The 17738-nt window shown below is 35.8% G+C and overlaps 1 protein-coding gene across 2 annotated transcripts; it reads right to left on the reverse strand.

Moving 5' to 3' along the window:
* Positions 1 to 1217: 1217 nt before the first annotated feature.
* On the reverse strand, positions 1218 to 6516 carry LOC104737733 (uncharacterized). 2 transcript variants are annotated; one of them, XM_010457985.3, is made up of 7 exons: positions 5116 to 6516; positions 4489 to 4666; positions 4338 to 4408; positions 2892 to 4239; positions 2681 to 2811; positions 2392 to 2581; positions 1218 to 2304 (listed from the first exon to the last, which is right to left on the reverse strand). In XM_010457985.3, exons 2-7 carry the CDS (start codon positions 4622 to 4624, stop codon positions 1688 to 1690), a joined length of 2493 nt encoding a protein of 830 aa, XP_010456287.1. In that variant the 5' UTR covers positions 4625 to 4666; positions 5116 to 6516; the 3' UTR covers positions 1218 to 1687. The 2 variants fall into 2 exon arrangements, with proteins under 2 accessions (XP_010456287.1, XP_010456288.1); XM_010457986.3 differs by having other exon boundaries at positions 2681 to 2802; positions 5116 to 6442.
* Between the last annotated feature and the right edge of the window lie 11222 nt (positions 6517 to 17738).

A 17738-nucleotide genomic window follows, 5' to 3' on the forward strand; every position in this document is an offset into this window, starting at 1 on the left:
GTATTAATTTGATTTTTCTAGCTTTTCTAATTTATTTGATTAATGTAACTATTATAAAACCATAATCAATTTTATTTTGTTACATTATTTGATTTTTAAACCGAATTAAAACCGAACCAAGCTAAAACCAAACCAAACCGAACCGAACCAAACATAAACCGACTCGAACACAAACCAAACCAAACTATTTCTGTTGAGTTTGGTTAGAGTTTTACCAAAACTGAATAAACTGAACCAAACCAAACCTTAACCAAACCCGAACTTAAACCGAAATGATCACCCCTATTCAAATTAAAGAACGTGAAAGTAATACTCTCTTTGTTTCACATAAAGTGTCAATTTGACACTTTTTGTCATAAAAATAGTGTCATTTTGTATTTTTAATAGTCTTTAAAATTAAATTTCTTTTTTATCCCAAATATTTGAGCTTATTAATTAGAAAGATAAATGTTTTTAGTGTATTTATAAAGAATTAAAATAAAAATTACATAGTTTTTTTATTTGTGTGAGTTATGTCAAAATGACACTTATTGTGAAACAAGAGGAATAACAACCATAATTTAAGGTTGAATAAATTTATTTTCATTGGTTAACTCATTATGTTAATCCAAAAACTAACTCACTAAATGATATAACCATTCCAAAGATAAATCTCGTATCACAAGATAACTTAACCAAAGGATAATATTCTAAAACAAGAACATATGAGTAAGTGAAAATGTTGATTGATGTCCAAAGAAAAGAAAAAAGTGACAATGTTGATTGTTGCATTATATGATCCAGTTATGTTATTATATAGTTTTATATATTTTCTTATTACCAACAAAATGAAATTAGTTTCATAACTATTGAAATAAATATATTAATATTAAAGATTTATAAATTCTTATAAAACTATACATTTTATTACTTATTAGGTTGTGTATATATATAACTCCTTCAGTTTTGTTAATTGTTTTGGAATCCATCTTTATCAGGTGTACTATCTATTGTGTCCACATAACCATATCCTATCAAAAAAAATGTTATTCACTAAGTAGGACATAAAGTGCAACAACTACAATCATTATCCAAAACTTTATATATATGAATATGATCCAATAGTTTCATTTCTCCATTGAGTCAAACTCTCTACAGATTTGTGACTGTTTCTTTCCTCTTACGTACTAAAAACTCCATTGATATTTATCGTCTTCTGTTATCAACACCCACCAATCTTAGATTAAAATTATCACTAGGTCTCCTAATCCACATAATACATTATATGTCAGATTCTGAAAATATTACACACAAATAATAATCAATGAAACCGACTTAAAACAAACACTATCACATCTTTCTCGATGTTCTTCACACACAAACACAAACACTCTCTAAAATAAATAAAAATCTTTTCCTATAAAAATATCCTAAAAGAAGACTGTCTTTGAAAGTGATTCTCTATGATGACCCCACCACTAACAGTTTCTGGTCTGGTCTTGAAAGGATCTTATTTCCTCCCTTTCCCTTTCAGCAGTTTCTGATCAGACAGGAGCTCTGTGAGGTTATTGTCTGAGTAATACAAAGTATCCACATGGTTCTGTGCTAGGAAATTAGCAATGGCGACTGTGAGAGGCTATGTTCAGAGCTTGCAGCTGTCTCAACAATGGCTTTGTCTTTAAGAAGAGAGTTTCAGTTTCCACGACCTTTATAGAATAAGGATGCTCTCATCGATTTCCAACTCAGGTGGAACCAGAGAGTGCTCAGTGTTGTTGAGAGAGTTGAGAGTGAGCTCTTCGAGTAACTCGTCGAGAATCAGTTCACTAGTTTCAAAGCCAATGCAGTCAATGTCACATCTGATGTCTAACCAGTTTCCAGCTCTAGCCATATCTTTCCTAACTATCTGATCCAAGGCGTGAGGGAGTGGCAATGGGATGAGATGCCAGTAAACCGCTTCTTGCACTTCATGAATGATGCTTTTGACGGTAGAGAAGACTCGGGTTCTAGGTGAAACAAACGAAGCCCATGGTGGACAACAGCATAACTCCATGAGAGCTTCATTGATGCAGTCAAAAAGGAGCTCATGGTCAGGACAAAGCTGATTTGGACAGAATGGTATATTGCTGATAAGTGCCGGTTCAAGAAGCTGGTCAGAGAATTGGGCCTTCAGATAGAGCTCTTTGAAGTCTGATTCTACTGCGTCCAAGACAGCTTTTACATACTCAAACACCAATTCTTTGTCACTTGTGACAGAATTCTCTCGGTTTATATTTGTAGGATCTTTTTCATCGAAGTGGATACACCAAGGTTGGACCTCTGCTTCACCTGAGTTATAAATATGAGCCATTAATAAAGAACTAAGTACTACAATACAAGTCTAGTAGTAGATGCTGGGATCCTTTTTTCACATACCCGACTGAGATCTCATTTTTGCTGGGCTTATATCATCTTCAACGAAGAGTGGCTCAAGAACTGATATTGGGCTTGACCACTCCGGAGAATCAGTATTAGCTGATTTGCATTCCTCAGTTTTATCTAAACAGTGAGACGGTGAGGCCACAGAGGAAGACAGTGGTGGTTGTTGGCTCTCTTCATGAGAGGTCTGTAGAAAAAACGAAGCAGCAAAACCTATTTAAGTCTTCCACCATTTCAAAGTCCATACAAAAAGATATTATTATAGTGCTGGATCAAAATGACTTGCCTGTTTTGAGATTATACCATCTCTCTGTTCATCATGAGCTTCAACTTTGGAAACCTCACCAACCAGAGTAGAACTTGTTTCGTCTGGAACTACATCTACCTCATTTAGAATCATTACGTTATCTGCAGAACCTGGAAGATAGGCCAGTTATAAAATTAACTATTGTTTTTCAAAAACAGTGAGCCTTACTATGAGACCGAAATATTATTACCTGCAGAAGAGATTTTATCTTCGTTAGCAGTTTCATCCTCCATGTCAACAATTTTATTAGGAGCTTCACTTGCGGTTGGTTGGATAGAATCTTCAGATTCTTTGATTAGATTGCAGGCCTGAATATCAGCATTATCCTCTGGTTGGCTTGCATGAGTTTCTTTCTTGATATTCACAAGATTTATGAAATCTGCTGAAGCAGACTTCTTGTGAGTAGCTGAGCTCTTTCCCAATCTTCTTCCGGGGCTGTTAAGAGGAGACAAGTACTCAGGAAAGGAGAGTATTCTCCCTAGGCTTCTTTGAACCTGTCTGCTCGTTGACTTCGAATCAAGATCTCCATCGTTTAACATCTCAGACAGATGTTTCTTGGCCTCTGTGTAAATGTTAGATACCCTTTTCTTTTTATCATCTTCATTATGAGATTTCTTCTGAGACGTTGAAGGCTTTGCCATCCGCTCTAGAAAGAAATGATCTTTCGTTTTCGGAAACCCTTCCCCAAATCCCCCGCCAGGCTGCTCCTTTTTGATTGCATGTTTCAGCTTCCTTTTGATCTCAGAAAGAAAGAAATGTGAACTGTTTCTCTCGTTCTGCAATTTGTTTCTCATCAGATGAGAATCAGGTGATGAACCACGGCTATTTCCTGTGTCTGGACTTGAAAAGCTTGCTGATCTTGGCTTCAAAATGAAAATACGGTCTGAAGCTTCACATTCTTCTTGTGGTGTATCCTTCTTCCTGAAAAAGCTAGACCATTTCTTTTCAGCAAGAGAAGATTGTTCTGACTGCAACAAGCCCAAGCTCTCTGATCCTTTCTCCCTAGGCACAAGTATCTCAGGATCTTGCAAGAGTTTGAGAAACAATTCCTCATCCGATCCCAGAATCTGAAACACTTCCATTAAATCCTTAGATGTAAGGATTTCACTATTTCCTCTGGGACGGTTACCATGTAAAAGCTTCTGACTGATTAAAAACTTGACCAACTCCCTCAGTTTTTCTTTATAGTCTTCGTCTTTCTTTGCACGGCTTGTACTTCTGCGATGAATCTCGGAATAGAACTCTTCAATCATGTTATCAATGTCAACACTACTTGCGGACCTATGGTTTCTGCGTTGAACTTGAGGCTCTTCACTGTCAATTAGATGGCTAAAATTATCGCAGCTTTGCTTGCGGGTCTTGTTTTTTCTCCTCTGGTTTTTCCTTCTTCTTCCTTCGAGTTCAGAGTCTGACAACTGTCCTGCTTCAGCATTCTCCATCTGCTTCTTGATTTCCTTGTCAATGGATAACTCTTCTGCTATGAGTTTCTTCACACTTGGCTTTATAATGGTTATCGTGATATTGCGTTCTTCACCAGCCTTTTAACAAGGAACAACTAAATTAATCCACAGGAGAACCCTTAAGCCAAAAAAAAGATAGTTAAGGATGTTTCCATGGTAAGTTTAAAAGCTTTTACATTGGTTTCTTGAGCATCCTTTTGGCGGCTTTTGGATCTGTCAAGCTCATTGTTCCTAGGACTTCCAGCAGCTGGAACAATCAACATAACTATTAACCAAAAGAAGTAATGCGAAACCAAATATACCAGAGAGAGAGATGAGGGTTGTTACCATGTTTTTGGTCGAGAAGCAGCTTGTGGGCCAGTGGTCCATGGCGGAAGTTAAACATATTCATAAATCCCCACATGCACCCTAACTGATCCCTCTCCTGTCGAGCAGCTGCACGACGTTGTGTTTTCTTCGCCATGACTTCCTAATCTTTCTCTAACAAGATGTGTCTTAAGAAATGCTGAAGAAGAACAAAGAAAACTATTAAGCACCCAAACAAAAACTATGAGAGACAACTGTACGATATTGAGTTTCAGAGATAGAAATTACTAGTCCGGTAAAATTCTACCTATGGATAAGTAGTAATACTTAAACAATCTCAGATCCTTGAGAAACAAACAACAAGAAACAAGGTTTAGAAAAATTTCCACAATTAGACTTACTTAACCTTTCTAAACACTGCAATGGAATTCTTAAGAAACAAATTAAAGATGAGAACTAAGAAGTAAAGGATCCTCTACCAGTTCCCCAATCCAAAGCAAACTCCTTTTACAATCTACTAATTTGCTTACTACTTGTTCAACTAATTAGGCAAAAATTTAAGGAGAGTAAGAAGAAGAGAAAGCTTCTTAATATACAGATACCTTTCCCTTTTGGAAAAAGACAGCAGGGGAAAGTACAAGAAAGTACCTTTAGATTCTTCTCAACTCCTTAAAAATTCCAAACTTCATTGAAGGGCAACAGCGATCGTAGCTGGATTTTTCATCTGGTTTGCTGATTACGTTTGAGCAAAGCCATCTCTATTATAAAAATAAATAAAAAAGTGTTGCAAGTTGTAGCAGCAGTAAGTACTTGTCGTCAAACTACAAGTTCCCAAAACTGTTTCTTTTGATGGCAAGATTTTTAAGTTTTCTCCTGAACCAGCAGCCTTTTGATCGCCGGACAAAACGGGGCAGAAGAAGAAGAAAAAAAAAATTGGGGATTTCTTTGAAGCCAAGGCGAGAGAGAAGAAGATTAAGCAAATGATAGCTTCAGAGAAATCAATTTGTCAAGCCTTTTTAAAAATATAAACTCGAAACAGAGGACAAAGCTTAGCGTATCTTGATGATCCAATCTCCAACCACATTGTTCTGTCTGACAACTTTTCCAGGTTTTGTCGAAAAAAGAACCAAGCTTTCGTAATCATACCATCAGATCAAGAAAGGGGAAAAAGCATTTGATGATCACACGATCCAGAAAAAACTACAGCTTTCAATTTCCCCGGTTGATGAACAAGAACAACCAACCCAACAGAAGAAAAAATAGAGAAAAGGAGGAATCACAGAATTGGTTCAACTGTTCAACATTCAAATAGAAAAAAAAAAAGGAGAAAAAGAATGAGATTTTTTTTCTTTCTATTCTCTGTTTTTGTTGTTGTTGGTGGGCATCTTTTGACAAACAAGGAGAGGAGGAGCAAAGAGGGGAAAGACAAATATTAAAAATTTAAATTAAAAGTGTCTTCTTATCTATCAATGACCGACAGAACCATTAGGTTTCATGGAGGATTCTCAATTGAGAGAAAAAAGTGAAAAAGGTGGAAGCTTTATGCCAATTTGACAACCACCACAACGTCGTGGCCTTGGCTCCAAATGAGAGAAAAAGAAAGAAGAGCACAGTTGGAAAAAAATACACTTTCAAATTGGGCCCATAATCTTCTCTATTCCTTTCTACAGGAGCAGAGGAGAGAGAGAGAGAGAGAGAGAGAGAGAAAGAGAGAAGCTTTACAAAGAAGAAAAGTATTTTGCAGAGATTTTTTCAACAGCCTTCATCATTAGCCTCACCACCGTTAAATAATAATTGATCTCTCTTTCTCTCTTTCTTCTCAAAGCTCTGAATTTGAGACATGGCAGTGACGAGGATTCTTGTCTCCGACCGAGATGATGATAGGCACTGCTGAAGGCCTGAAGCCAATGCCAAAGCCGTGTGTAGGGGTTGAGTGGATGAAAGTAAAAAGATTTGGGGTCATATTGTAACTATCAAGAGAATAGAAGGTTGAAATGGATAAATTATATTTAAAAAAAGAAAGGTGAAAAGAAGGAAGTGGGCGCGGGCAAAGGAGGCGACGTATATGGACAACACGTAACATTCGAGAGATTACACCAACCACAATGCGATTAAAACTTTTCTTTTGACCAAGTCATTAATCTCTTAAGTCTTAACGACGACGTTGTATGTCTTGTCATTCTCCTCCTCTTATTAGAGTTTGTGTTGTTTTAAACAATATTCCGAAATCACCAAAACATTAATTGAGCGTTTATTTTTATATAGAGAAAATCCAAGCCAGAAACGATGTTTTAAATGTTTTTTGTTGTGTGACTTTTGCATCTGTTGATCACCACCACGAACACGGTCGCAATTGCTCGTAACGTCACACGCCACACTCTGTGAGTCGTCTCTAGCTAACTCATCTCAAATTTGGATCGCACAAAAACAATATGATCAAATAGTACGACTTAAAAGAGCTATATTAAAGTATTAAACACACAAATAGAACTTTAAGACTATTTCTTTGAATCCAAATCAAACAGAGAATAAATGAAAATTAGGACTCGTATGTAAAGTTTCAGTTAAGCAAAATTGTATGTGGGGTTTGTTGTTAAAGCCGAGCACTTTATCTTTATGTATGGACCAACGGAAATAAATTAGCTCACATTGTCTGATTCATCGATGGCATCGCAATAGTCTAAAACCATATATAAGTAAATAAACTACAGATTTAATCGAATAGATCTTGACCATGCCCTCAGTTAGTTCCATTGAGTTCTCTACAAGCAACTTTAATCAGTCAGGGACCATATATTTTGTGCATACATACACAAAAACACAGACACAGTTACCACTTACCAATCAATCGCATGCGATAATGCGCACGCGCACAAACGTCTATAATACTATTATAAAATGGATTCAGAAATTGCTACAAATGGTGGCATTGTTTTATGCCGTTGGAACTTATCGACCGACAAAATAGATATGGACATAAACTTGCTCCCACTGAGGATGGTAAGTTAGTGACACTGTGAGCTATTTCCCCCCTGATACATGGACTTTTTAAATCATCTAAACAGTTTTAATGCCACTAAATTGTATAATATTTACAATTTGGTTTTAGATTTTATACAATTGATAGAATACTTTGTGGTAACCAATAATTTGGGACCTGCAATATATGGTCTTTTCAAAACTAATTTAAAAAAAAAACTAATTAAAAGCCAACGCATGTAAATAACTTTTGCAAGTGATAAATTTTCGAAATCCAAAAATCACAAAAGTTCTACTAAAATGAACAGCTAAATATCGCAGTTGTACTTGTACTTTTGAAATTATTTCTTCGTTGAAATCTAATCAACTTTAGGAATGGGTAGTTCAGCCTCATGACTACCATAACTAGTCGGGTCAATAGACTTTATCTTGATGTTTCACCTATACATCAAAAAATATATATATATCATCCAAAACTTTAATTTCTAAAAAGGATAATTAATCATGAAGCAACTTGATAGGACAATTTTGCTGACTGCTTTATAAATCTCAAGGACGAGAGAACACATGAAGTTTTCTTTCACTTGTAGTTTTTTTTTGTGTATGATTGTTTTTTTCTTAAAATAAGGTTAGGCCAAAAGCAAATCTAACCAACGTTAAATTTTGTTTAATAGCCCAAAAAGGGGCATTGGATGAGTTGTTTTACCAGACGGATAAGCAACATTATAGCAGCCTTAATCATAATGTTGGGCGTAATTAAAACAATAATATATATGTAGTAAAAAAAATTTCTAAACCAGTCAAGCTACTTTCACTTAGATGATGATTCGAACAAATTTCCAGTTTTAATTATCTAGATTTTCAAGAAAAACCTTATAAGAATTTATACAATATTAAAGAATTGAAGCATATCAAATAATCTAGATTATTTGAAAAATCAATATCAAAGTATTATCCTTCTTTACAGAAGTTTTAGTACCCTAACTAAGTCGTGTGTCAGCACAGCATAGAAAGACATAAGAAAAAGTGGCAACCTGTAATGACTTAGTAATAAGAATCTAATCGAAAAAGTGAGAGCACCTTTAATCGGATGCTGGAGATTAATTATAACGTTAGAGTAATGCATGTGAAGATGACCAAAGACAAAGAATGGCCTTTCAGAAATAATAACCGGATGGTACGATGTCGTTTCAAGATTGGTCCCAGGCTATTTTTAAGCCTTGCTCTCTCCGACAATGGGCCTCAAATCCGTGGTGCTGGGGTTTTAAATTAGTAATCTTCTGATATATGGGAAAAGTGAACCAAGCACACTTTACTTGCACATGAGAAGAGTACGAGACCCTCAGGGGCGAGACCCTTCAAATTTAATTTGACTTGCTTGCTTAATTACCGCTCTCTTCTATAAGGTGGTCTCTCTTATCACCCCACTTATATGTTTGGGTTAAAATATGAACCTACAGCTCCAACTCAAGTGTTCATTATGTGGACTGTAAATCTAAGACAAACATATAAACCCAAATCAACATGTGGTCATTTTAAAAGGATCATATATATCTTATATAATAAGAGAAGGTTTTTCTCAACTTCTGCTTAGAACATGATATCTGGCTTATTATATAACTGACACATTGTTGGTTAAGCTTCTAGAATGTTCTAGAATAGATATCCTTAAAGGAATTAGGAATCTAGTTAGAAAAGGAAAAGTTGTAATCCTAAACTAAAAAGGAAGTTAGTAGGTTTTAGAAAAGGAAGACTAGAACCATAGAAATAGAGATCATAAGAAGGATGTATGATCATAAGGAAAAACAGAGCTTGTGTTTAGTTTTGAGAAGATTTTCTAAACATTAATAAAGGAAGGATTCTTTATTCAAGCTATAAGGTTTTGTGCTTTTGATTCTTTATTTGGTATCAGAGCGAATCCTGGAGTAAGGAGAGCTCATACGAATCATGGCTGAGACGAAACCATTTGAGAAGACGCCGACATCAACCTCCGCAGTTCAGTGTCCGATGTTGAACTCAACAAATTACACCGTCTGGACATTGAAGATGAAGGCGACGTTAAGAGTTCACAAAGCTTGGATTGCAATCGAGCCTGGAACGGACAATGAAGAGAAGAACGACGTTGCAACAGCTTTGTTATACCAATCTATACCAGATAACCTGACTCTGCAAATTGGTGAACAAGACTCACCAAGAGATATTTGGGAAGCTATCAAATCGATAAATCAAGGAGTAGAACGCGTCAAAGAAGCTCGTCTTCAAACCTTAATGTCTGAATTCGAGAATCTGAAGATGAAAGACTCAGATACTATCGATACCTTCTCAGGTAAGTTATCAGAGTTAGCCTCGACATCAGCCTCTCTAGGTCAACCTCTTGATGCACCAAAGTTGGTGAAGAAGTTTCTAAATAGCCTGCCCACCAATAAATTCATACATCTCATTGCTTCTCTTGAACAAGTCTTAGATCTAAACAAAACTAGTTTTGAAGACATCATTGGGAGATTTAAAGCTTTTGAGGCTCGCATAAACGGGCAAGCAGCACAAGAAACTCTACAAAACCTCTTGTTCTCAAATATGGACGGAGACAGCGGTAGAGGTAGAGGACGCGGCAGAGGCAGAGGACGTGGTCGAGGAAACAGAGGCAGAGGACGAGGAAGAGGAAATTCTCAAGATAGAGATCACAAGGACAGATCTCAAATTATATGCTTCCGATGCGAGAAACCAGGACACTTTGCCTCTGTTTGTCCAGTGAAGTTCGTAAAGGAACAAGAACTCAACAAAAACGAGACAGAGGAAGCAGATACAACCTTATATATGCATGGAATCGTGTACTTAAATGAGGAGAAGGTGATTCCAAAGAAGTACGAAGTAAACAAGAGAGAAGATGGAATCTGGTATTTGGATAATGGTGTTAGCAACCATATGACAGGAGAGAAAGGATATTTTTTCTGAGTTAAACGAGAACATCAAAGGAACCGTAAAATTTGGTGATGGATCTTGTGTCAGCATTGGAGGAAAAGGATCGATCCTCTTTGAAGGAAAAAACGAAGAACATAGACTTTTAACAGACATCTACTACATTCCGGTGTTGAAGAGCAATATTCTTAGCTTAGGACAGGCTATAGAATACGGCTGCGATGTGAGAATGAGGGCGGATTATCTCACTTTACGTGATCCTAATGGATGCTTGTTAGTCAAAGTAACTCGTTCTCCTAATAGACTGTACAAGATCAGCCTAAAGGTAGGCAAACCAACTTGTTTACACTCGAGGATTGAAGATGATTCATGGAAGTGGCATGCGAGACTTGGTCATATCAGTTTCACAACGATAAACTCTACGTCCACACAAGAGATGGTTCGAGGCATGCCTAAAATCACAAGTAAGAAAGAGTTGTGTGAATCATGTTTGGTAGGAAAGCAGACGAGACATGTTTTTCCGAATGCAACTCAATATAGGTCTACTCGAGCATTGGAGTTGTTACACGCTGATCTATGTGGACCTATATTACCAGCCACATTTGCTAGAAATCAGTATATCTTTGTAATAATGGATGATTACACCAGATATATGTGGACAATCTTGCTCAGGGAGAAGAGTCAAGCCTTTGAGAAGTTCCAATCGTTTAAAGCACTTGTCGAGAGGGAATGTGACAAGAAGATTGTAATTCTACGCACAGAGAGAGGTGGAGAGTTTACATCAAAAGACTTCCAAGATTTTTGTAATGCAAACGGAATAAGAAGGCATCTTACATCACCCTACACTCCCCAACAAAACGGAGTAGTTGAGAGAAGAAACCGGACATTGATGGAGATGACTCGGAGCATTCTTAAGGCAATGAATGTTCCAAATTATCTCTGGGGAGAAGCTGTAAGAAATTCAACACATTTGATCAATAGAGTTCCTACTCGAGCTCTAAAGAATCAAACACCATATGAATGCCTTAGAGAAAGAAAGTCGAGTATCGAGCATCTTAGGATCTTTGGTTGCATAGCTCATGCAAAGGTAGAAGTTGAACATCTAAATAAGCTTGATGATCGATCACAAACATTTGTCCATCTCGGCATAGAACCAGGAACTAAGGCATATCGACTTTACAATCCAACAACGAGAAGAGTGGTGGTAAGTCGTGATGTGGTTTTTAATGAGAAAGAATCTTGGACTTGGAAGGGAGCAGACAACGAAGGAGATCAACCAGGGATGTTTCAAATGACATGGGGAAAAACTATAGACAGTGGACAAGGACCATTCACCGACAACAGTTCTCAACCCACAGAGGATCAAGAAACTGCAGAAGAAGAGGAAGTGCAGGATCGTGAAAATGTCGAAACAGAGCCAGTCCCGGTTAGAAGATCCAGTCGACAACACAACCCTCCTAGTTATCTTGCCGACTACGTTTTTCTAGCTGATCTAGAATGTGAAATGCTCCTCCTGTCGCTAAATGATGAACCTATAAGTTATCATGAAGCAAAAGAATCAGTCGAATGGACAAAGGCTTGTCAAGAAGAGATCGACTCGATTAACAAAAACAATACATGGGATCTAGGTGAGAAACCATTTGGTGTTAAAGTAATTGGTCTTAAGTGGGTTTTTAAGATCAAAAGGAATGCTGATGGAACAATCAACAAGTTCAAAGCTAGACTCGTTGCTAAAGGATATGCACAAAGAGAAGGGATTGACTTTGATGAGGTTTTTGCACCGGTTGCAAGGCTGGAAACAATTAGAATGTTGATTGGATTAGCAGTTTCACATGGATGGGAAATTCATCATCTCGACGTTAAGACCGCTTTCTTACATGGTGAACTAACAGAGGATGTTTATGTTTCACAACCTGAAGGGTTTGAAAAGAAGGGAGAAGAACACAAGGTTTTCAAACTCAAGAAAGCTCTTTATGGACTACGTCAAGCTCCTCGCGCATGGAACACAAAACTGGCAAAATACTTAAGACCATGAAGTTTAACAAGTGCCAGAAAGAAAGTTCTGTGTATCGCAAGGAAGAAAGAACTAAGATTTTGATCGTGGCCGTGTATGTTGATGATCTTTTTGTCACAGGAAGTACACTAGAGATCATCATGGAGTTTAAGGCTGGAATGACTACTAAGTTCGACATGAGTGACCTTGGTAAGCTTACTTACTATCTTGGTATTTAAGTTAGTCAAGGAATCAACGGAATAGAAATCAAGCAAGAAGCCTATGCTCGTCGAATCCTTAAGGAAGCTGGTTTAGACTCTTGTAACTCGACGCTAATACCAATGGAGTTCGGGTTGCAATTGTCAAAAGGACTTGATGAACCAGAGATTGACGTAACCAAGTATCGAAGAAAGATTGGATGCTTGAGATATTTGTTACATACTCGACCGGATCTTGCTTTCTCAGTAGGGATTTTGAGCAGGTACATGCATAATCCAAGAAAATCACATGGCATTGTACAGAAACAGATCCTAAGGTATTTGAGAGGAACAATGAGCTATGGAGTCTCATACAAGAGAGGAGCACCACACATTATAGGCTATAGTGATAGTAGTCACAACACGGATCCTGATGACGGAAGAAGCACCACAGGTCATGTGTTTTATCTCGGAGGAGCTCCTATAACTTGGTGTTCACAAAAACAAGAAATAGTTGTTTTGTCCTCATGTGAAGCAGAGTTCATTGCAGCAACGGAAGCGGCGAAGCAAGCTATATGGATTCAATATTTGCTAAGTGAGATCACCGGGAAAAAGTATGAGAAGACTATGATCCGCATTGACAATGAGTCGGCCATAGAACTTACAAAGAACCATGTTTTTCACAAAAGGAGTAAACACATTCACAAACGTTTCCATTTCATTCGTGAGTGTGTGGAGAATGGACTACTTGAAGTGGAGCATGTACATGGAGAAGAGCAGCGTGCAGACATTCTTACCAAAGCCTTGGCGAAGAACAAGTTTTCAGAAATGAGAGAGATGATCGGAGTTCAAGATCTCATGAAGAAAACCTTGAAGCTTAAGGGGGTAAATGTTGGTTAAGCTTCTAGAATATTCTAGAATAGATATCTTTAAAGGAATTAGGAATCTAGTTAGAAAAGGAAAAGTTGTAATCCTAAACTAAAAAGGAAGTTAGTAGGTTTTAGAAAAGGAAGACTAGAACCATATAAATAGAGATCATAAGAAGGATGTATGATCATAAGGAAAAACAGAGCTTGTGTTTAGTTTTGAGAAGATTTTCTAAACATTAATAAAGGAAGGATTATTTATTCAAGCTATAAGGTTTTGTGATTTTGATTCTTTACACATGTCCTCTCTTATTCTTAAAAGCCATTGTTTTTATGTTTTCATATTGGGTCTAACAAAATAAGACCAATTACAGGCCCAACAAAAATAATTGACAGCCCTTATGTCCATCAGGAGGATACAAACCAAACAATGTCGAATTCACATGTACTCACCTTCTTACAACCATCGTTCCCAGCAGCTACCACCTCCGATGTACCTTCACAAAAATCTCCTAATCCTTGGGTTTCTTTGGTTTAATTATCCTACTCCACCACCAAATTCTAAATCATTTCCGGTTTAATGTCTGTGTCAAGATCCCGAATACCTATTTGAAGTTTCGAACTGTATGTAACATTAATCCTGTCCAAAATCATTTTCAAATTGTTTGGAATCAAATTTAAAAATTTTAAAAATGGGTTTAGATCTGCACTACCAATTACAATCATATGAAACATTACTATGGCGTTATTTGTATTACTTATTACAATCTTTAAGGTAATTAAAGAATTCCATTGAAGTATATCCTTCATTTTCATCTTTACGTTTACCACCCAATTATAACGAAATGAAAATAATACCAAACACGTATGATTTCATGGTCATTAACATTTCATTCCAATCCCTGATTACTCTCCCTCAACCATTGCATTAATTTTTCTTTTTAAATAACAACCTTTGATGATACTCACCTTTCTCTCTCACACCATGAGTAAAACTAAAACAATAGCGCCCTACTCTACCCTTGATTCAACCTCCAACAAAACACACAACACTGGTATCAATAGGATTGTTGTTCAGGTCATACATATTTGGGAAGTTCGAGACTTTCGAAGAAACAATATCTTACTTATTGTTCCTGATGAAAATGCCTCCTTCCTGATGAAAATGTATATTATCTCTATTGTTCCTCTTGACCCCTGATTTACCTCCATTTTAACACATTCATTTTGCTTTTGTTTCAGGATTGTGTTATACAAGCTTCAGTCCTTCCTAATCGTGTGCCTAAGTTTCAAGATCAATTGGTTAAAAGCCAGTTGTACAACATCAATGATTTTGATGTTGTTGCATCCTCCAACCGTTATCGTCACACCAACCACAAGTGAATAATTGTTTTCACGGAGAAAACGTCTTTGGAGACTGTTAAAAAATGACAATGCTCTATTGGTTTTGATTATTTTAGGTTCTCTACTTTTTCAGACTTGCTTGATATGGTAGACAAGGGTGAGGAGCTTCCAGGTAACAACCTATTTTGCACTGTTCGTATTTCTGGTCTCTTAGCTTCCACTGTGTTCTTCTGTATATGATTTATATCTAGATTTACCCACTCACCAGATGTTGTTGGCCAAATATCCTCATCTCGAACATTTGAAAACAAAGATCAAAACTACCATTCGAAGACAACTTTCAATTTGATACTGACTTGCATTTTAGAAAGGTATTGGTTTTTTTTTTTTTTTTTTCAGATTCGTTCTACTCTTTGTAAGTCTATAACTGTGCAACATTTATGGTGTTTGTTGTAGTGCTGACAACATATACATATCTCTTTGGAGAGAACTTGCGGTCGATGCCCATACCAAAATTTTAGCCCTAAAAGATGAAACAGTTGTTGTCATTGCAACCCATGTAAATCCATGGAAAGTTGGTCATAAGTGTTTTGTTTTTAACGTCCTACTTTCTATTAAATATTAATTGGTTCAACGTTTTAGTATTCTAAAACTTAAGACCAATGTATATGGGCTTATGATTGAATATAATGCTAACAACGGGCCATATGCATTCTTGACAATTTCAAAATTAGAGCATGGCTTGACAATTTCAAAATTAGAGCATGGTTAATACTGTTTAAGATTTGATGTTCTTCATCGTCAATTCAATAAACCATGGAAAGCTAAATATCACCTTTAAAATCCCAATAAATTAGCTTACATTTATATCAAAAAATCAAATTCAATGTTTAGACATAAATTTATATTCCAATCTCTTATTTCTCTTCGACTAAAATTCTATATTGTCCTAATTTTAAACAGCCAAATTCTGCTACTATAGTGGTTGACTGGCTGGTTCCTTAATATGTATATTTCATGTGATTGTATTATACTTCATACTCAAATTATTGTTATGATTCGAGGAAAGTTCTAATGTCTCTGAAGCATTTTCCTTTAGGTCATGTAAATGATTTGCTCATTGCACAATTCATTTTTAAATGAAAATGGAGGATTTAAGATCTCAGACTAGGAACTAAAGTTTATGCAAACATGTAAAGTAGTAGCTTGGACTGGTGGTTAGGTGGAGGAGAAAACCTTTACGGAAATTACCAAACAATCAAATAAAAAATTTAGTTATTCTTATTTTCTCCTTTAAGCTTTTTTTCTATTGCCATATTGAGTAAGGTGTAATAACATTTTCCGTTTAATCTCAACGAGTTCTAAAGCTTAATTATGGTATGGAGACACCATGAGCCTACGTGCATGTACACTACGACACATTGATAAAGTTAAAACAATGCAACTTAGCCTAAGATATATATCACACAACAATATAATTGTGTTAGAAAATGACTTTTTTGAGTTTAAAATTTAATTATACATTCTTTTATTTATATATTATTCTAACTTGGATATTTGTTAAGATTACTATGGATAGGGAGACCTAAAGCTTAAATAGATGATCAGATCTCTATTATATATATATATATATATATATATATATATATATATCGAAGGAAGACATTAGAAGAAACAACGTTAGATGAGGTGATTTGTAATTGATTTCAGTTAACTTGTGATATGGGACTTCAATTTCAACTTTCGCTTATGTCTTCACGTAACAACAAAATAAAAATGATGAGTATTTGCCTTAAACAATATCGAAACAATGTCGAAGTGAATAAAATCACCAAAAAGTGATCTTTATTTTATTTTATTTTTGGTTTAAAGCCACTGAATAGGCTTTGAAGTTTGAAGGATTCATATCATTTTCCGTCTTTTGTTGACATGACAAAAAATGTGCTTTTGATGTTAGGGACTTAGGGGTTACCAACAGTTAAAAGGGAAATAAATCACACATTATCTGAATTTGAGGATGAAAAATGTGCAACATTAAGAAATATAATATTTATTTTATATCTCTAAACTTCATCATCTTTAATAAAAGATTATTTATGAGATAAATTCAAAACTCAAAAATGATGGTAGTTCTCGGCTATTTCTGTAAGAACACAACGGAAACAACGCCAAACAAGTTATTGTCATAGTTTGAAAGTGACATGTATTAGTATGACTATATGAGTCTATAATCTTTAGTTGACAAATTATGTCTTGACCCAACAGAAAATACAAAGACGATGGTCATTTGCCCATACAGTTTACATCAAGCATGTTACTATTCTCGAAGTTGTTTAAATATTGATTGACCATTTTAATGTTAAATATCATTTCAATGTTTACAAAATACATTACATAAATCATCTATTTTGTAATCACAAAATTTGCCATAAGTGTATTGCAAAATGGTTACAGTCTAAGCTTTTAATTTGAATATTTTGTTATTCAAAAAAGTAAACATAATTAATAAACTCCATTATACATGAGGGTGTAGTTTAATTACTTAAGATACATACTCTTCCCCCAAAATTTATATCATTTTTATCAAAAGAAAAAAAACCTCCAATTAAGAAAGCAAAATATAGAAAGATGAAAATCTAATTGTTAAAAAAATTGCCAATAGAATAAATATGAAGATAAGTCTGTGCGTAGCACGGGGCAACTCCTAGTATATATATATATGCGCTCTTGAGATCAGTACGAAATTATTTGCTTCTCTGTCAAAATATTGTCGAAGGAGAAGAGTCAACAAGAAGCAAGCAAAGTCAACTGAAGTTAGGCTTTGTATCCATCCTTTTCTCTGAAGGATACCATTGGGCTGCTGGATTATTTAGGCCCAATGCTAAGTGTGCTGTGTTAGTTAATGTTTAGTTAAGACTTAAGACTATTTGGAGTTGTTGATTCAGTTGTTTAACATTGCTTGTAAAACTAGTACTA

Source organism: Camelina sativa, chromosome 13 (assembly GCF_030686135.1).
Source record: "Camelina sativa cultivar CO46 ecotype springtype chromosome 13, ASM3068613v1".
NCBI lineage: Eukaryota > Viridiplantae > Streptophyta > Magnoliopsida > Brassicales > Brassicaceae > Camelina > Camelina sativa.